The sequence below is a fragment of the Trichechus manatus genome, unplaced genomic scaffold (genome assembly GCF_000243295.1).
Source record: "Trichechus manatus latirostris isolate Lorelei unplaced genomic scaffold, TriManLat1.0 scaffold00014, whole genome shotgun sequence".
Lineage (NCBI taxonomy): Eukaryota > Metazoa > Chordata > Mammalia > Sirenia > Trichechidae > Trichechus > Trichechus manatus.
In genome coordinates, this window is record NW_004443950.1 from 716470 (window position 1) to 735959 (window position 19490).

General features: G+C 55.9%; 2 protein-coding genes across 6 annotated transcripts in view; one reads left to right on the top strand and one right to left on the bottom strand.

The window, feature by feature from the left end:
* The first annotated feature begins 4688 nt into the window (after positions 1 to 4688).
* Positions 4689 to 15199, top strand: SMPD3 (sphingomyelin phosphodiesterase 3). Of its 2 annotated transcripts, none has more exons than XM_004371454.1 (7): positions 4689 to 6020; positions 10630 to 10705; positions 10813 to 10968; positions 12419 to 12508; positions 12799 to 12862; positions 14694 to 14856; positions 15098 to 15199. In XM_004371454.1, exons 1-7 carry the CDS (start codon positions 4689 to 4691, stop codon positions 15197 to 15199), a joined length of 1983 nt encoding a protein of 660 aa, XP_004371511.1. The 2 variants fall into 2 exon arrangements, with proteins under 2 accessions (XP_004371511.1, XP_004371512.1); XM_004371455.1 differs by having other exon boundaries at positions 14745 to 14856.
* Positions 15200 to 19130: 3931 nt separating this feature from the next.
* Positions 19131 to 19490, bottom strand: part of PRMT7 (protein arginine methyltransferase 7) — a 44221-nt gene continuing 43861 nt past the window's right edge. For all 4 annotated transcript variants that reach the window (XM_004371645.2, XM_023726800.1, XM_023726801.1 and 1 more), the window contains one exon: positions 19131 to 19338. In XM_004371645.2, coding sequence (XP_004371702.1) covers positions 19159 to 19338 — 180 coding nt within the window. In that variant the 3' untranslated portion in view covers positions 19131 to 19158. The remainder of the gene's footprint in view (positions 19339 to 19490) is intronic.

Sequence of the window (19490 nt, forward strand, 5' to 3'; positions counted from 1 at the left end):
TGGGACAGCAGGTTAGTGGGGGGCAGGAGCACAAAGGGCCACTAGACAGAGATTGGGAGAACTGACTTTGTCCTTCGAGGCAATGGAACCACCTAAGGGCAAGAGATGACTGGATTGTGCTTAGGAAGATCCTCTGATACACACAGTGCAGACAGTGGGTTTGGCGCTTGGGAGCTGTGTCAGGACAGGAGGGACAGTGCCTGGGCAGGAACTCAGGTGACAATGGTGTTGGCTGGGCTGGGCCGGTGACCTTAGGGCACAGAGAAGAAGAGGAAAGCATCAAGGGAGACTGAGAGTAGGCCTGCTCTGGGATACTGAGGCAATGTCCAGGTAACCCCAGAAGTCTGCCTTGGGCCCCTACCCCTAGTACCTTGGTGCTGATGCAGGGGCTGCTAGTGGCTGGGGAGGCTTGGGAGGGATGGTACCTGCAGTTGGTCCAGCAGAGACAAGAGCCTGAAGCCAGCCAGCTCCACACAAAGAGGGCTGTGGGTTTGCGGAAGGGCCAAGCCCACCCAGCGTGGGTGGGAGAGTAAGTGGGCTGTCGCTCCATCCCCAGGTTATAGATCATAAATGCTTACAGGACATGCCCACCTCCCAGCAGACCATAAGCATTCCTCTCACAGCAATGAACTAGGGTTTTTAAGAAAGAACAAGTATCTTAGTCATCTGGTGCTCCTATAACAGAAATACCCCAAGTGGATGGCTTTAACAAAGAGAAATTAATTTTCTCACAGTCTAATAGGCTACAAGTCCAAATTGAGGGCGTCACCTCCAGGGAAAGGCTTTCTCTCTCTGTCAGCTCTGGAGGAATGTCCCTGTCATCAGTCTTCCCCTGGTTGAGGAGCTTCCCCGCTCAGAGACCCCAGGACCAAAGTATGCACTATTCTCCTGGCTCTTGTTTCTTGGTGGTATGAGGTCCCTAACTCTCTGCTCGCTTCCCTTTCCTTTTATCTCTTATAAGATAAAAGGTGATGCACACCACACCCCAGGACAACTCCCTTTACATTGGATCGGGAATGTGACCTGAGTAAGGGTATTACATCTCACCCTAATCCTCGTTAACATAATCTAATCTCGCCTCATTAACCACAGGCAGAGATTAGGATTTACAACACATAGGAAAATTACATCAATCACAAAATGAAGGACAACCACACAATACCGGGAGTCATGGCCTAACCAAATTGACACATATTTTGGGGGGACACAATTCAATCCATGACAACAGTACGTACGTCCCGGAGTCTCCAGGCCAGATGGCAGGCGTGGGAGGACACTGGAAGCACACAAGAGCACTGGCCCCCAGAAGGGATGAAATGGTGCCCACGGAGGGCCCAGCACACTTGCAGCAAGGACTCCAGTTTCAGCCCCTGTCATTATAAAATGGGTTTCCCAGCAGCAGCCCCATAGCCGGGCCTGAATTCACAGGGTCCCAGAAGCAGCTGTCAGATCAGCACTGTCAAGTTAGGACCAGCCCCGCACGGGGCCCTCCTTTGGCATAAACCTTCAGAGGCCAGGACTTGGGCTGGAGTGTGGGGGAGGGGTGGAGGCCACTGACTGGGTCTGGGGATTCAGGGTAGGAGGTCAGAGGGGTCTCATCTGGTCTGGCTTCTCTGGTCCTCTCTCTGGGCTAGCTTCCCCAGCTCCTGCCGAGGGAGAAGTGAGGGGACATGGACCACCCCCAGCTTCACCTCCACCCTCGCCCAGTGAGCCTCACTGTTCCCACCTGCATGAGGAGCAGTTCATATCCAGGCCCTGCCCAGAGGGCTTAGACCAGGCAGAGCTGCCGTGAGGCAGAGCTCACAGCTCGGCAGTTCCCAGACTTAGCGGAGGCCCGGCGCAGAGCCTCGGTGTAGGATGGCCACCGCCTGCATACACACCTGCTTCTCCGAACTGTACCCTTCCAGTGCCGGTTTCAAACTTATTTCTCCTGAACAAAGTAAAATCCTTGTGAAACTCATTCACCAGAAGTGGACACAGCACCAACATAGGCTTGTCTTTAGACATTACCCCTGGTCTGGGATGAGCAGCCACATGTCAGCCCAGGAGGTGGTGGCTGTGGGAGGGACTGACACGCATCACAGAAACCCTCTCCTCTTTCACCACTGGACTGGAGGAAGAACTGTCTCCTTGCTGGCAGAGGCACTGCAGATCACTGTTCCTTCTTCCCTGCACACCACTTCCTGAGCACCTGCCGGGCCAGGCCTGGGGACTCAGGATGCTGCTGGGGACGTGGGCATGTCCTGTAAGAGGCCAGCTGTGCACAAGGGGACAGGAGATCCCTAAGCCACCTGTGGAAGAGAAGCCAAAGGTCTTCTCTGAGGAGGTGATTTCTAAGCTGGGTCTTAGAAGGGTGAGCTAGGCAAGGGGCAGAGGGATGAAAAATGGCAGGGTGAGCAGGAAGCCACTGTCACAGTGAGTGGGGGTGAACATCAAAGCAGGATGGGGCAGCAGAGATGGGCAGGCCTGGTGGAGGGAACAGGATTTGCAGCTAAGGCAGAGGGAGTCCCTTGGTGGGTCTGAGGCCATTGCAGCATGGTCAGATTCAGACAAAGTCCCTGCGGCCGTCTGTGGAGGATGGCCTGAAAGGAGACTGACAAAATCGGTAGGGAAGTGTGATGGAGCCCTGGGCCAATGCAGGGGCTGGCAGGGCCTCCAGGAGGGCTTAGGGGGGCGGGGTGCAGAAGGGACTGATGGGCTGGGGGACTGAGATGACACCCAGGTCTCTAGCTTGGGTGAGCAGGAATTCAGGAGGAGGAAGAGAGAGGGTTTGGGGCCCGGATGGGTGGCAACATGGGCACAGCCCACCATGGTGCCTGGGCAGCAAGCTGGGCCGGGCCAGTGAAAAAATGAGCAGGAAGTGGGTACCCCAGCCGATCTGATAAGGAGAACTCGATTACGCTTCTACAAGTTTTACCACAGAAGGATCACCCACAGGTCCCTGGAGGTTGGGTAAACACTCCAGACTCTTGTCTTTATTGATTTCACCTTCAGCACAGTAAATGCACCTGGCAGCCTCTTCCCAGGCAGGGCACTTGGGCCTGCTCTGAGACCCATACTGGCTCCCACAGGCACTGGGAGGAGGACCCAGGGTGTCAGGGGGACCCTGGCAGCTGGGAGCTTCTGCCAGGCCCTGGGGCTGCATCTTGAGAGGCATGGGGGAGAGCAGTTGAAGCTTAGTCCAGACTCAGCAACCCGAAGGGAGTGTCTCCCAAAAGGCACAGGGGCTGATCATTCTGGAAGTTAAGGCACAGGCTGTGCCTGACACCTTCAGTTGGGAGTCAGTGGGGTTGGGACTGCTGGGCTTGGTCTCATGTTGCAGGCCACTGCAAGAGCCTAGCTGTGGCTTGGGCTGCCCCCTTAGGGCCAGCAAGCCACACTTCCCTCTACCTTGGGCGTCACCAGCCCCTTCTCTCTGCCATTTGTTTCCTCTCTTTTCTGATCTGGTTGGCACTCTGTGACAGGTGGCCGTGTTTGCAGCTCCTCTGACCCGGGGTCACCCGCCCACCCATTCTAAACATGCCCCTGGCTCCTGCCCCCTGCTCCAGGCCAGGGTCAGGCCCAGACATCCTCTAGGATCCCTGCCTGCCTCCAGAGCACCCACAAAGCTCCAAAATCCTGAGGCCTTTTTTCTCTCTTTTTTTTTTTCAAATTGTACTTCAGGTGAAGGTTTACAGAACAAATAGTTTCTCATTAAACAGTAGTATACATATTACTTTATGACATTGGTTAACAATCCCACAACATGTCAACCATCTCCCTCCTCTACTTTCTTTTTTTGGTGAAAATATACATAGCCAAAGATACACCATTTCAAAAATTTCTACATGCATAGTTCAGTGACATCGACTACGTTCTTCCAGTTGTGCTGCTATTCTCACTTTCGATGAGGGCTTACAGAACAAAATAGTTTCTCGTTAAAGAGTACACCTGTTGCCCTATGACAATGGTTAACAACCTCACTACACGTCAACACTGTCCTTACTCAACCTTGGCTTCCCTATCACCAGCTTTCCTGTCCCCTCCTGCCGTCTAGTCCTTGTCCCTGGACTGCTGTGCCTCATTAGTCCCCTTTTGTTTTATGGGGCTGTCCAATCCCCCGCTGAATGGTGAACCTCGGAAGTGACTTCACCACTGAGCTAAAAGGGTGTCTGGGGGCTGTACTCTCAGGGTTTCTCCAGTCTCTTTTAGGCTGAGGCCATTTTTAAGGCAATTACGTTAAAAGGTCAAGATCATCAGCTAGGGGCAGTCATGTCATCAAGCTCTTTATTCAAAGGACAAAACACACAGGCAAACAGAGTGGGATGAGATGGCCCCTGGCCCCACACGAGCCTGCTGCCTCCAGCCTCGTCCTCAGAACGGTCTTGCTCACATTGGAGGAAGCAGGAATGGGGTGAGCCGGCACAATGGCACCAGCATCCCACCTTCTCCCTCTTAGAGATCAGTAACACCCCCACTCACTTTTTGTCTCTGCAGGTTCTCTGGCACCCAGTGTCCAAGATGGCCCAATGAGCTATAACCATGACCGGCTGGCCGACACTTGACACTGACCACCCGGAGTCCCATCTTTCTAGGAGCTGACGCCTCCTCCACCTGCCCTCCCAACCCTCCCCCCACCCCCCAGGAAGCGCCTGCAGCTGCCACAGACACCATGTAGAAGGGCTGGCCGCGGTGCCCAGTGAGCTGCGATGGTTTTGTACACGACCCCCTTTCCTAATAGCTGTCTGTCCGCCCTGCATGCCGTGTCCTGGGCACTCATCTTCCCATGCTACTGCGTGGTGGACCGGCTCCTGACCCCCTTCACTTCCATCAGCTGCAAGAAGTGCCACCGGGCGAACAGCCCGTGCTACCTCCAGCTGCTCTGCATCATCCTCTTCACGCCCATCTACCTGGCGCTTCTTGTCGCCGCGCTGCCCTTGGGATTTCTTGGGTTCCTCCTCTGGTTCCCCCTGCAGTCTGTCCGCCGGCCCTACATCTATTCACGGCTGGAAGATAAGGGCCAGGCCGGTGGGGCGGCTCTGCTTGGTGAATGGAGGGGTACAGGTACTGGAAAAAGCTTCTGCTTTGCCACTGCCAACCTCTGCCTCCTCCCCGAATCACTCGCAAGGCTCAACAACGTTTTTCACGTACAAACACGGGCCAAAGAGATTGGGCAGAGAATCCGCAATGGGGCCAGTCGGCCCCAGATCAAAATCTACATCGATTCTCCCACCAACACCTCCATCAGTGCAGCCAGCTTCAGCAGCCTGGTGTCACCGCAGGGCAGTGATGGCATTGCCCAGACTGTTGCTGGGAGCATTAAGAGGACGGCTTCTGTGGAATACAAAGGCAATGGCGGACGCCGCCCCAGTGATGAGGCAGTGAACAGCCCAGCCTCTGGGGACCCAAACAACGGCGGCAGTCTTGAGGACGCCTGCATCGTCCGTATTGGTGGTGAGGAGGGGTGCCGGCCTCCCGAAGCAGACGACCCTGCCACTGGGAACCAGGCCAGGAACGGGGCCGCCAGGGGCCAGAAGGGTCAGACACCCAACCACAGTCAGCAGGATGGGGATTCGGGGAGCCTTGGCAGCCCCTCAGCCTCCAGGGAGTCTCTGGTGAAGGCACAAGCCGGGGCAGACGGTGGTGGCGGGGAGCCAGGTGCCACCAACAGCAAGCTCCTGTACAAGGCCTCGGTGGTGAAGAAGGCAGCCGCTCGCAAGAGACGACACCCAGACGAGGCCTTTGACCACGAGATCTCGGCCTTCTTCCCCGCCAACCTGGACTTCCTGTGCCTACAGGAGGTGTTTGACACGCGGGCAGCTGTTAAGTTGAAAGACCAGCTACACGGCTACTTCGAGTACATCCTGTACGACGTCGGGGTCTACGGCTGCTACAGAAGCCACGGCTGCTGCAGCTTCAAGTTTCTCAACAGCGGCCTCTTCTTTGCCAGCCGCTACCCCATTATGGAAGTGGCCTATCACTGTTACCCCAATGGGCGGTGCTCCGATGCCCTGGCCTCCAAGGGAGCGCTGTTTCTCAAGGTAGGAAGCCTTGGCTCAGCCCGAGGGCCACAAGCCAGTTGGTCCCAGAGCCACACTGGTAGGGGGGCTGCAGCCAGGGAGTCCTCTCTTCTCTCTGGAGGGATGGAGATGGGGAGCAGACAAGCCTTTCACAGAGCTGAACCAGAGGCCCCAATCAAGGACAAGAATAAGAATGTTGGGGCAAGAGCAAACGCTCCAGGGTCGGATAGACCCAGCTGGGGGATCTTGGGCAAGTTCCTCAGATCCCTGAACCATGATTTCCCCATCTGCAAAATGGGGACAATGTAGTACTTACAGGGTGGGGAGTGACCATGAGGCTTGCTGTTCAGATCATCAGCTCTTGTAGTGATGGTGGTAATGGGGCCATGGTGATGATGGTGGGGATAGAGGAGGAACGAGGAGGTAGGGGACCCCTCAGCAGGCACCATCTCCGTAACTGAACAAATGTTCCCACAAGACAGAGATCAGCACAGGCAAGAGTTGCAAGCAGGCAGACAGGAACCTCAGAGGCTTCAGGCCCATCCACGCCCAGTTGGCTTAGGCCACGAGCTTGCCTGATCTCGACCCCCTCCCTCCTGCCATCATGCAACTGCCCTGCCAGGCACTCTGCCCACCAGCACATGGCTTTGCTTCCACAGTCATTAAAGTGAATTACAATTATTTCTGCTAATTTGGATGCAATTGGAGGAGTTTTAGACAATAGTAATTTGGTCATTATGCATTATCTTCTACTGAGCCTGAGACACTTACAGTGTTGACTTTTTGTTTTCTATCCAAAAGCCACTCCTGGTGCTTCCAGAGTTTTCTGAAGCATCATTTGGCCATCTGATGCAGAAAAGGGCTTTCTGCCCCCAGAGGCAGCAGCTGCTTGGGGTGTGGGCGCTCTCCCTTTCCTGTGAGACGTGAGAAAGTGAAGGTTGAGCAGGGAGGGCTGCGGGCTCAGGCCTGCCCAGGGACCTGTTTCCCTCAAGACTTCTCAGTTCCCCTCTAGAAGGGGATGAGGGGTACCTAGTGTGGCTAACACAAAAAGTCCAAGCATGGTGAGGTTCTCATTCCCCAGGCCTCAGCTCTGACCAGACTCAGCCCATCCAGGAAAATGCTGACGTGTTGGCCAGGCCCTGCCAGGAGCCAGCTGCCAGGGTCTGTTGTCTCCATGGAGCAGGGAGGCATCCGAGGGCCTGGGCTCCTACTTTCTGGTTCACTTGATGGCTCCTATGTGGCTCAGCCAGGCCCAGAGTTGGGGTCCCAGCTCTTCATTCACAGTATGAGATGCTGAAATTGAATTAACTTCTCTTAAGTAGATCCAACCTTCCAATTTTGGCATGTGATTTGAAATATATCCACGGATATATTTTTGTCTCAGCAGCCAGAGTGACTTTGCTGAAGAAGAAGGGGACAATTTGTCAGGCTCAGGGTGGGAGAGCATACCCTCTCACTCCCGCCTGATTACAAATGGCTCAGAGGCCAGGGTACCTCCTTCTGCCTCCCACCCTGTACCGCTTCTGGGCAGGCCTGTCCCCACGTCCCTTCCTCACCTCCCTCCTTGTCTGGCCCCACCACTGTTCCCACCAAGGTCAACAACAATCTCCTTGGACTAGCCCCTCTGCTCTGGGCTCTTGTTCTACCTCTCTGGCTATTCCAGCTGGTCTCCTTGGGGCTGCCCATCCCCTTAAACCTGACGCTCCACAGGGCTCTGTCCTGAACGTTCTTTTCTTCTCCCTCCACCTCCTGGGTCTAAAACTAGTTTACAGATATGGTTAATTTGGTCCATTAAGAAAAAATTTTTAATGACCAACATTTAAAAATCAAGATATTTCACATAAAACCTGGTTTGCAGCTTCTCTTGACACACTGGCAAGTCTGACAACACTAGGCCTGACCGATCCCAGCCCAGCCACAGTCAGCCAGAGCTGAGGGGGTGGCCTTAGGGCAAGGATGTACCCCACTTTGCCAGCCCTCTTCACTCCCAAGTGATCCCCACAGCCTATCGCCCTCACCTGCCTGTGCGACTTCCTCGCTGATGATACTCAGGTTAGTCCAGCCCACATCTCTCCAAACCCAGCTCTGCATCTAGCTGCCTCATGGACACATTCCCACTCGCTCCAAACCAAACTCATCATACGCGCCCTGTCCTGCCCTCCCTGAGCCAGAAGGGGCCCTCCCAATCCATCCCAGGCTCTTAATTTCACTGTCTAAATACCTCGGGATCCATTCCACATTTCCAACTCCACTACCTTCTTCTGAATCCTCCTCTGTGCCTCAGTCCTACCCCTTCCAACCCATCCTCTGCCTCCCACACCAGGTCTGACTCCCAGTTGCCACCCTACCCACCCTCCAGGCCTCCCTGCTGCCTCAGGGAAAGGCCCACCTCCTCTATAGTCCCCTCCACCACTTCCCATGCTCTGCTCAGCCATGCCACCACCACGGGCCTCCAGACACCCTGCTTCTCCTTATCTTGGCTCCACTCTGGGATTGGCCACAGCGTCTCTGTGGAGCTTTCGGCAACTGCTGCCCCACCAGCACAAGCTGGCTTTCTCTTCCCGGTTCTTCAGCCCCGTCCCCAGGCATTTCGGCTACCATCTCTGCCATCAGACTGAGCCCCTCGGGAGCACGGCCAACCCAACACACCTCATCAGCCTTGGCCTCCTTGTTCCCTGTGGTACTTCAGATCCTCTGGGGAAACGTGACTCCCTGTGGAGGGGCTGGGCCCCCTTTGCCTCTTATAGGACACAGCCTAATTCTGGAAACCTTTTCTATTGACAGTCTTTGCCCACCAGGCCTAAAAGGCACAGCCTGTCAATGGGATTGTTTGTTTTTGCAAGAGAAACACAAGACTCTATGGCTTCCGACAACACAAGTCGGGAATCAGTAAGTCCCGGCAAATAATAAAGTGGATCTTGGCAAGATCACATGGCTAATTAAGAGAGAGGAGTGAGGTGAGGGGGCCGAGACACATGGTAGCAAGGAAAAGAATGTGGACGTGGCCACGCTGCCGTGTGTGTGTCCCTCCTTCTGGGTCCTCCTTAGTGGTAGGGCTGAGTGTGACAGTCTGTGTGCCCTGTGCCCTGCCCAGGACCAGCACAGAGCAGAGGCCACCAAGTGCTGAGTGAAGGAGAGACTGACACTATAGGCCAACAAGTGGGCCACTGTTGAAGAGCTGGGCCAACTCCCCAGGAGCACGGAAAGCAGCAGCCTAGAGCGAGGGTGAGGCCTTTAGTGTGAGGCAGCAAACAGATTAAATTTGAACCTGCCTCAACCATTTGGAGTTTTGCGAACCTGGTCAATCACTAAACTTCGCTTGGCCTCAACGCATTCAGCTATTAAAATGATATACTTTGGTATAATCCTCACAGTCGTTGTGAGACCTAACAAGATAATGTACATGAGGCAGGAGGCATAATGCTCACATGTGAGTATTATTATTAAGGAGGAACAGACTTGCTGCCTGAGAAATACAGAGATTGATAGCATCATCTTGTGGCTCTGTGGGGGCATTGCGGTTTTTAAAATGGGTTGTGTTTTTGCAACAGGATGCATGAATGGAATGTGGTTTTCACCCAGTCATTCCAAGGGTGGGAGGTACCATTAGTCTGAGAATTAGGTCTGGTATATGGGTAAGTGAATGGTGAACACATGAGTTTATTATCAACCCCAAATCCAGACCCTATAGCCCATCATCAAACAGCCAGACACTTACCTACCCGGGCGCTGGGAAAGGAAAGGAAAGATGCCCTTCTGGGCTGGGAAAGGGGGTGAAGGGCTATAGAAAGCTGAGGGTGTTTGGTGGTGAGACAGTCCATATGGAGGAGAATGATACCAACCCGAGTCTGGCAGCAAAATAAACCCATAAGCTCACCGAGGCTCTCTGAAGCTGGTGGCCTGTGACACGGCTGTGGTGAGTCCAGGCACCAACAGCTGGAGCATAGGTACAGGAAGGAGGACAGGCTGAGGATAGAGGCCATGGTGGGCATGGGGCCAGGCCCTGACACAGGTGCCCAGAGCCCCCAGGGCAAGGGGGTGGGTGGGCCTAACAGGGACCACTGCCAGTCAAGCAGATGAAGTGACTTCTGGTGAAGCCAGAGGGGCAGAGACTAGGGAGAGCGAGCAGGAGGGCGGGCAGGGTCCGAGGTGGCTCAGGTGGAGGGAGGTGGGAGCTGTGAGGCTAGTGCAGCTCACAGAGGGGGGTCCGATTAGATTTCAGAGGGACGTGATCAGGTTGAGGGTGTGGGAGGGAGGGAGGAAAGAGCGACCAGATGAGGAGACAAGGGGCCAGCATGTAGTGATCACCCATGGCAGGGGCTTGGGGGGGAACTCTGCTGTGATTTCTGCATTTTTCCTGCCGATAATGCTTTGCAGGAATTGCTATTGGCACTCATTGTGCCATCAGCTGATATTTCCTTTGTTCATCTGCCTCCAGCCTGGGCCACAGCTCCTAGATGCAGGCCCTGTCCGGCTCTTACCTGGGTCCAAGTCTAGCCAGGAGCCTGCACAGAGCAGGGCTTATCAGGGTGACCCAGTGGGCAAGTGGATGTTCCCAGTGTCCCTTTGCGTTCGAAGCAACGATCACCCCTGTAGATGCTGTGGTTGACAGTGGGCCCCTCCCACACAGGTGCAGGTGGGAAGCACACCTCAGGACCAAAGAATCGTCGGGTACCTCTCCTGCACACACCTGCAAGCCACAACAGGTAGGCCAGCAGCCCGTGGTCTTCCGGGGTGGGCATCCACCCTCCCACGATTGGGACGGGCGCCTGGGGCTGAGCCTTATCATCTGGTCTCTGACTCTGCCCTGCAGAAGACAGCGCCATCCGCTGTGAGCAGCTGGACCTGCTTCAGGACTGGCTGACTGACTTCCGAAAATCTACCTCCTCGTCCAGCGCAGCCAACCCCGAGGAGCTGGTGGCGTTTGACGTCATCTGTGGAGATTTCAACTTTGACAACTGCTCCTCCGGTGAGGCAACCCCTCTCCCCATTCTAGTCGGCTGCTCAGGGAGGACATAGGCCCCACTCACAGCTGGAAAGACTTGGGCTAGGCAGCTCGAAGAACTTCCTGCTCCTCATGAGAGTGTGGGTGGAGTATTTAGCAAAACTATGATTTCTCTGCCCCCTACAAGTCCTAGTGCAGGAAGAGCCCACGCTCTGCCTAGAAAGCTCAGAGGCCTCCTTCCTGGAGACAAAGAGATGCCCCAGAAATGAACCTCTGACCAGGAAGGCTCAGAGCCTCAAACTCAGAGTAACAGAGAGTCGGTTACTAATCACTGCCTGTTTATTCAGCTCTTACTCTGTGCCAGGCATGATGCTAACTGCTTTTCATGGACCAACTGTTTCACTTAAGTGTCATAATGCCCCTAAGAGGTACACCCATTGCCCTCGAGTTGATTCCAACTCACAGCAACCCTACAGGACAGAGTAGAACTTCCGCATAGGGTTTCCAAGGAGTGGCTGGTGGATTTGAACTGCCAACCTTTTGGTTAGCAGGAGACATAGGCACTGTTATATTCACATGGTGTGGAAGAGGAATCTGAGGCCCAGAGAGGGTGAATAACTAGCCCAAGGCCACACAGCCAGTAAGTGGTTCAACTGGGACTTGAACCCTGGGTATCATGCTTTAAGCCACTAGGTAAAGACTGAAAATTGAGCCTTGGTTAAATTTTATTTTGCTCTGTGATCAGATGAACATACTGCTCTTAGGGGCCTCCCAGGGGTTGGGGCAGCCTTGAGCCTCCCTTGGCCCTGAGGAGCCAGGTGCTGGGAAAACCCCCGGCCTACAGGCTCCTGGGCACTGAGGATGGGGTGGGTGACACAGAGGCCTGTGAGCTCAAGCCCCAGCCCTCAGTGAAGGTGGGAACCAAGAAGGTCTCACCTGGAGCACAGGGCAGGCAGCCCACCCGGTCAGGCTCCATCAGCACCCTCTCCTCCCTCCTGGGGAGTCTCAGGATGGCCCTTCTGACTCCATGATGTGGCCAGACAAATGGGAGCCCAGGACAGGTTACCTCCCGCTCTGAGTCTTGTGGGGTCCATTCCTCACTCAGGCCTGGGCACCAGGTCTCTGAGCAGGGGTAGGGGTTCCTGCTAGGGTAGCATCAGCCAGCCTCCCAACAAGGTTTGCCACAGGGTCTGGGACGGCCTCAAGGTCACTGTCCTCTGGGGCCCAAGAGGGACAGTGACCACTGTCCTCAGAGAGATGGGAACACTGAGACCAGCGGAAGGAGTTTCACAGGGACACAGAGAACCAGAGGCAGATGAACCACAAGCCCACCTGTCCAGGAGCACAGACTCCACCCAGAGGCAGTCACCCAAAGGACAGGAACCTGGTGACATCTGGCAGGAGTAACTGACCAGAATGAGGGGCACAGAACAGGCCAGACACCTGACTGCCAGCTCTCCCTCCTCCCACACAGATGACAAGCTGGAGCAGCAGCATTCCCTGTTTACACGCTACAAGGACCCCTGCCGCCTTGGCCCTGGGGAGGAGAAGTCGTGGGCCATTGGTGAGCTTGCGGCTAAGATGGCAGGGTGTGGGCACAGGGGCTGGGCTGGGAGGCTGAGCTGGGGAGGGTCTGGCAGGCCGCTCTGCTAAGCTCTGACATTGCACCCATGCTGGGCCCCTCACAGGTCTCGCAGGAGAGATCACAGGACTCCTACAGGCCCCGGCCAGGGAAGGCCACACTTAGCTGCCCCAGGCTGGCAGATGCCCTCACCCACCCTCCTCCCCTCACTGAGGTCCTCCTTCAAGCTGGCTGGGCCCTACCTCGAGTGACACTCTCCCCTTTGTCCCCAGGTACCCTGCTGGATACGAACAACCTCTATGATGAGGATGTGTGCACCCCAGAAAATCTGCAGAAGTAAGTACCCACATGGCTGCAGTCGGGGTGGGAGCCAACAACCCACCCCTCCAGGCCAGCTCCCAGGTCTGGGACGGGGCAGAAAGCCCCCAACTCAGGTGGTGGCCAGACAGGGCTAAAGGATGTGTGAGAGGAGTCAGGAGAGGGCCCAGCTCAGGCTGAAACCGCCCCTCACCCCACACCTGGGGAGGTGGGAAAGAGGCCTTTGAGACCTTCAGGGACTCAACCGGGGCAGGTGGTGGAGGGAGTGGCGGCCCTCAAGCCCCTGGGGCTGGCCTTGCTGTGGAGAAGCCTCAGAGCAGGTCCCAGGGCCTTTGGAGGTGGGTCTCCTACACCATCACCCAGAGTCTGGGATCACTTTTTGAGAGCTTGCCCTGCCCGGGCCCAGCCTACAGGAAAGGGGCCAGCACTTCTGGGCCGAGGCCGAGGCTGCTGAGACCCTGCAAGGGCTGCTGGGTGGGGCCTCTGCTCAAGGGGGCCCAGTGCTGTGGTCACCAATTAGACGAATAAAACTATGAGCAGAGATAACACAAGCTGGTCATTCTCAGAACAGAAACAATGCCATCCCAGCCAAACTTCATTCTTGAATCTTGAGGAGACTTTCATAACAGACACACTGTTGAGAAGCCAACAGCAGAACCAATTTATAACTCAGAGCCAAGATGCCAGAGTCGTGGCAGTGGCTCCTTGCAGCCAGTTTGAGTCAATTAATTAGATTACGGCTAAATTTGAAACATCATCCTATGCTGAGAAAATTATCTTTTTATGAGATGATGATTAAAAAATGACTCAATAACTCTCAGATCACTGATGCTGGAATTAATTATCAAAGGCAAAGGACAGTAATGGATTATATTTCAGAGCTGCAAGGATGTGCTGAATGTCATTAGTGTATTTATCTTAAGGTGACAAAAGGCTTCTTATAGAAGTCCATGTTTGCTGGCAGGGCCTCTCCAGGCACCTCAGTCTCCTCCCACCCCAGACACAGGCCTGAGCCAGCTCCCGTGAGGGTACTCCTTACAGCCCCTCCCCCCTGGGGGGCAGGTCTGCGACAGGAAGGAGCCAGCACCCTCCTTGTTTGTGGCAATGATGCCAGGCAGGGAATCAGGAGGTCCAGATTCAAGGTGTAATGACCTCGCCCAAGCTGCGGGCCCTCCCTGGTAACCATGACCAAGAGCTCCCACATGACTGTGCCTCCCACCTCTGCTTTGCTTGTGGCCTGCTTATCCCCAAGTGTCTGGGCCCAGGGCAGTCATTCTTGTTTCACACAGAGAAAATGGAGCTCAGGGTAAGCAGTATAAGCCAGGTCGCTCAACTGCTTAGGGACAGACTGGCACAGAGGTGAGTCCTTGGGTAGCGCTTGGGTGCTCTCCTGGCTCCTGCCTTCTGCCAACCTGGAACAACAGTCATGGGGGCCTGGGGGCTTCAGGACAGAAGGGTTCCCTGAGGCTCACTGCAAAGACCAAGCTCCCCCTCACAGGCCCCTGTTGGCACAGAGCAGAGCCCGTTCTGGAGAGGCGTAGAGGCAGTTCTTTCCCCGACTAGGCCACAGGCTCCAAGCTGCAGCTAGAAGCAGGCCTGACAAACACCTCAGGTCACCCAACAGACTCTTCGAGGTGCCTGATTCAGCCAGGAACTCGCAGGATCTGACTCAGTTTCCCTCCATCCCGTCTCCTTTTTTGGAGACACAGGAAAGATAAATCTTAAACCCAAAGGTTTGGTCGGGCTGACTTCTCACCCACTTCAGGAAGAAACCGGGGCTCACCATGTAGGTGCTGCTAGGCTGGTGGGGGCGGGGGGCTCTGCTCACCTTGCTCACCTGTGTGAACAGGGTCTTGGAGAGCGAGGAAGGCCGCAGGGAGTACCTGGCGTTCCCCACCAGCAAGAGCTCCGGAGCAGGCCAGAAGGGGCGCAAGGACCTTCTGAAGGGCAACGGTCGTCGCATTGACTACATCCTTCATGGGGAGGAGGGGCTGGGCCCCGACTGGAAGGCTGTGAGTCAGAGAGCGGGGTGGGGGGTCGGGGGGAAGGAGGGGAGGGAAGGCCTACCCACCACCCTGCCCTGCACTCCTCAGCAGCCTGCCATTCTCACCTCCTAGAATGAGGTCAGCATTCCCACAGATCTCTAGGTCCCATCCGTCTGCTCAGGCAGGCCCTGCCACCATGCCCCCAGGCTCCTCCCCTGCAGGGTGCCCTCTGGGTCTAACCAGGATGCTTCTGTGCCCCCCCCCCCAGGAGGTGGAAGAATTCAGTTTTATCACCCAGCTGTCAGGCCTGACTGACCACCTCCCGGTAGCCATGCGACTGATGGTGTCCACCGGCGAGGAGGAGGCATAGACCAGCCCCATTGCCACCTGCCCAGCAGTCTGCAGCAGCAGGGCCTGTGCCAGCCCTTTGAACCGCAGCTCGTCCCTGGGCCATGACCCCTCCCGTGCTGGGGGAGGAGGGCCACAGCCATGTCCCCAGTGAGCCGGGAGCAGCCCTGCCTGTGCCTGTGGGCACTCACTGTGGACCGAGTCAGGCTGGGCCGGGACTCGGCTGCCTAACCAGTGCCATTCTTTCCAAACGATTTTCTACGAATCTACAGCACAACCTAGTTTGTAACCCGTGGGTTAGTATGAGAACCGGGTTTTATGTATTCTTTGTATATCTCTTCTCAAGCTTTGTCCAGGGTTCATTATTTTTGTCTGCTGCCAATGTTGTCTCGCATGCCTGCACCTTCGCATGCACGCTGCCTGCATGCCACATGCCCCTGTAGCCACACAGACCGTTGCTCGGCCTCACCCAAGGCCAAATGCCAAACAATCAGAACCAGCCAAAGAAGTACTTCCGGGCACAGGGCCGCCAGCTCCCGCCTCTAGCCGATGGTTCACGAGCAGGACCATGAGGGCTGTGTCCAGTGACAGCAAGCCCAGGGCTCTTCCCCAGGGTCTTGCGTTCAAGGGCGATTACATTTTAAAAAGAAAAAGAAAAAAAAAAAAAAAACCACCACAACAAAAACCCTTCCCTTTAAAGGGTCGGTAAGTCACTAGGTAGAACTCTGCTCTTCCTGAGACAGGGTCCTTCCCCCAGCCCGGGCACACCAGGGCCCAGTGGCTCTGGCAGCCCTCCCCTCACCCACCAGGCTTCTCCGGAGACACAGACCTGGGGAGTGGAGCCATAACTGGGAACGCCAAAAAGAGGGCACCCACTTTTTTATAGGAGGAGGGGAACTCAGCATAAGGGAGTGGGGGGGACTTCTGATTCTGCAAATGATACCAATTTGTAGCTGCTTCTCTTCTGTCCGAACCAACACAGCCTCACCTCCGCCTGATCCTCCTTAGTCTCCCCTCAGCGCCTCTCTGGTTCAGGACCAGTCCTTCCTCAGGGGCTGTCCTCATCCCGTGCTGGCTGAGCTCAGGAACCGTCCATCTCTGGGTGGGGCCACAGCTGTCCTCCCAGGCCTGGCCTCCCCAAGAGTGTCCCCCAACTCCATGCTAGAGAGCGGTGTGTAGACTGGGGGGGCGGCGGGGGGGCACCAAGGCTGAAGGCTGACGCTTGGCCATAGCAGGGAGTGGTACTGGTTGGCATCCAGGCACACAGAACCCCACTCTGCCACCTGTGTGAACAGGGCCAGCCTGGGGCCCCAGGCACGGCCGCAGCAGAGCTTGCCAACAACCTGCAAACCCTCGTCTGCCACCAGGCCTGAGAAAGGAGCCGGCAGCTGCCCACCCCGAGTGAACACTGCCTCTGCCCACTTGCCATTTTAACAGACACAGTCTCGAGGTGCAAGGCTCCTCTAACTTGGGGGGCTGTTTTTGGCAGTCACCAGTCCCTCCTTTGCAGTGCCCTGTGTGTCCAGCCTGGCTCTGAGCCAGTTTTGCCCAGCGAGGCTGGGGAAGGACTGCCAGGGCCCTATGTCAGCAGCCTGCTGGTGCTGGTGCACTGATGCTGTGCCCTGTCACTGACTGAGCTGGAAGAGGGACCAAGAAGGGGCCAAGCAGATGGCCTGACACCAGGCCTGTGCCTGGGTAGCCCGGAGCTACGGCGTGAAGCACGATGACACTGGCTTGTCTGACCCCCATCTGGCATGGGGGATAGCTGGACTGAGGGCTTCAGTGCCAGGGACATTTCCCCTTCCCCAGCCCGCAGCCCTGCTCCTACCCATGTCCAGGCCAGAAAGAGGCGGGCTCACCTAAGGGCACAGTCCCCCTCCCAGGCTCTGGCCTCCCAGGCCTCAACTTAGCTCCTGAAGCAGGGCTCACCTGGCTCTCAGGCTCTCACCTGGGCGGCTCCAGAACTGAGCTGAGGCCCCTAAGCTGCGAGGTGGCTTTGTGCCCCGGGAGAGCTGCTGAGACAGAGGAGGCCAGGCCTGACCCTGAGCAACTCCAGCACAGCTTCTATCCAGCCCAGAGGGGCGGCATCCCCATGGAGGGGCGGTGCGGGGACTGTGAGTCAGGACACCTGCTTCTCTCCCTCCAAATCACAGGATGGCCTTAGGCAAGTCATACCTCCCTGTGCCTCGGCCCCTGTTCTGTTGGTAACATAAGGTCACCTCTGCCAAGCTAGTCCCTGGCGTCCAGAGCAGGCCGCCCTGCCTTCCAGCTCTCCTTACACCCCTTAGCGCAGCCACGCAGCCTCGCACAAGGCCAAGATCGCCAGTCACACGGTTCCTTGAGCCTGTGGATCTCGGGGCTTGTGTGCAAGCCAGGCGCTTTTGATTTTTAAAAAAGAAACATTTCCAGGATCTCAGATTCTGTGACATATAGGCCTGGGAGGAGGTAGGCACCGGGGTACACCCCAAACCCCTACCCGAGGTTCTGTGCCTGCCCTGGCCCAGCCTCCTCAAGAGAAGCCCCGGGCGGGGGGCGGGGAGGGCGGTCAGCGGAGGAAGGAAACATCCATTTTCATTTGTCCAAACCACCTTGAGTTTTGAGTATGAATATTAATCTTGATGCTTTTTAACTATTGTATTAACTTGCTGAGATTTAGAAATACTGTTTTAAAAAAGAAAAAAAAAACTTTTTTAATTTCTGTATTTTTTCCTGTATCGTATCCACATGGGATATAGGGGTTTTATATGGTAAGCACACCTAAGGTTTTGGTAAACACATTATCAAATATATATCCAGACGATTCTTCCCTAGAACAAAACAATCTTTACACCTGATAAAATATTTTGAAAAGAGGGGTGTTTTTTCCTTTATTGGTGCTGAAAGGAAGGATGGATAGCAAGGAGAAAATAAAACTGTGAGGCTTGAGGCTGGTGTCTCCACTTATTAAAGCGACAAGCTGGGGCCGGGCCTGCTCTGACTCCAACCCTGGGAGGGCCACCCAGGGCACTGGGGGGGTGACTGCCATGCCTGTCTGCCCTGCGGCAAGGGGACAGCTGAATCTGCCCTGAAACACTAGGAGGCCAGGCCGTTCTGGTCTGTGTCTCCTCGTTTCCTCAGATTCTCAGGTCTTCCCTAGTAAAGCAGGGCTGGCACTGGGGTGGCTCCGCACTGTCCCCCATCTGCCCTGGGTCCTTCCGATATAAGCCACAGAAACAGTAAGGGGGACCACGGCACCTCCAGGCTCCCTTTCCTGGTGGCCAGCCCCCTGGCTGCATCTCAGGAACTGCACCCAGACATCCTCCTCCCTCTCCTGTGAGCAGCAGCCTGGGGTCTGGCTGTTGGGTCTTGGACCTGATGCCCAGACACATAATAGGCTTGGTGAGGTCACCCAGGTGTGGGAGGGCCATACACCAGCCCTCTCAGCCCAACTCCACAGGCTCTTTAGGCTCCAGGGCTCAGCCCCTGTGTTTCCCCCACAGAAGCCCCTCCCAACTGCAGCCAGGTAGGCAGGAAGCTGGAGATTCCCAGAACGTGGCTGGCTCCCTCCATTGCACCACACCCACCTCTGGCAGTGCCCAGCCGAGAGCAGCACAGGCAACCTAACCGCCCCCCACCCACCCAGCAGACTTCTGGTCCCTTCCAAGGCAAGCAGGAGAGACTGTTGTCTTCAGAGTTTTCTGAGCAATCCTAAAGCAGAAGCAAGGGCTCTGGCACCCTCTACCCCCACGGTGGGCTCCTTGGCCCCTTCAGAGCTCCAAACCCAGTCACCTACTAGTCCAACAAGCACCAGCCCGTGCAGCATGTGGACCTGGAGCTAGGAGGAGGCAGTGCAAGGATGCAAAAGCAGAAGCGGCCTCCTGTGAGTCCTGAGGCTAAGCAGGTCCCTGGAAGGTAGAGCACCTTCAGCCTGCCCTCCCAGAAAGCCACAAACCAGTCATAGCCCATGTGCCCTTGAGCCACTTTATTTCCAACAACTGAGGGTCAGTGCACACTACCCAGGTCATCTGAGAGTCTGAAATCCATGGTGATGTCTCCTGTGTGAGGACGAAACTCCACAGTGTAGGTGACTGACTGTGGGCTGCTCAGTGGCACTCTGGGGTCCAGACTGGTGCTGAAGAAGTACACGGCCTGCTTGCAGTGGGGGTTCCAGCAACAGTCTCCCTGTGGGAGGAGCAGACAGAAGATGGCGAGGGCCTTTCCTGGCCCCAAACCCCCTCCTGGTCAGCCTGTAGCCCAGGCAGCACACAGCGGGAAGCTGCTCAGATGCCAGGTGATCTGGGGCAATGGATGAGTTATCACCTGGCCTGAAAAGC

Coding starts and splice junctions, on each gene's coding strand:
- SMPD3 (XM_004371454.1), top strand. CDS start 4,689: ATGGTTTTGTACACGACCCCCTTTCCTAATAGCTGTCTGTCCGCCCTG. Junction 10,706..10,812: donor ACACCTGCAAGCCACAACAG/GTAGGCCAGCAG, acceptor TCTGCCCTGCAG/AAGACAGCGCCATCCGCTGT. Junction 12,863..14,693: donor ACCCCAGAAAATCTGCAGAA/GTAAGTACCCAC, acceptor CTGTGTGAACAG/GGTCTTGGAGAGCGAGGAAG.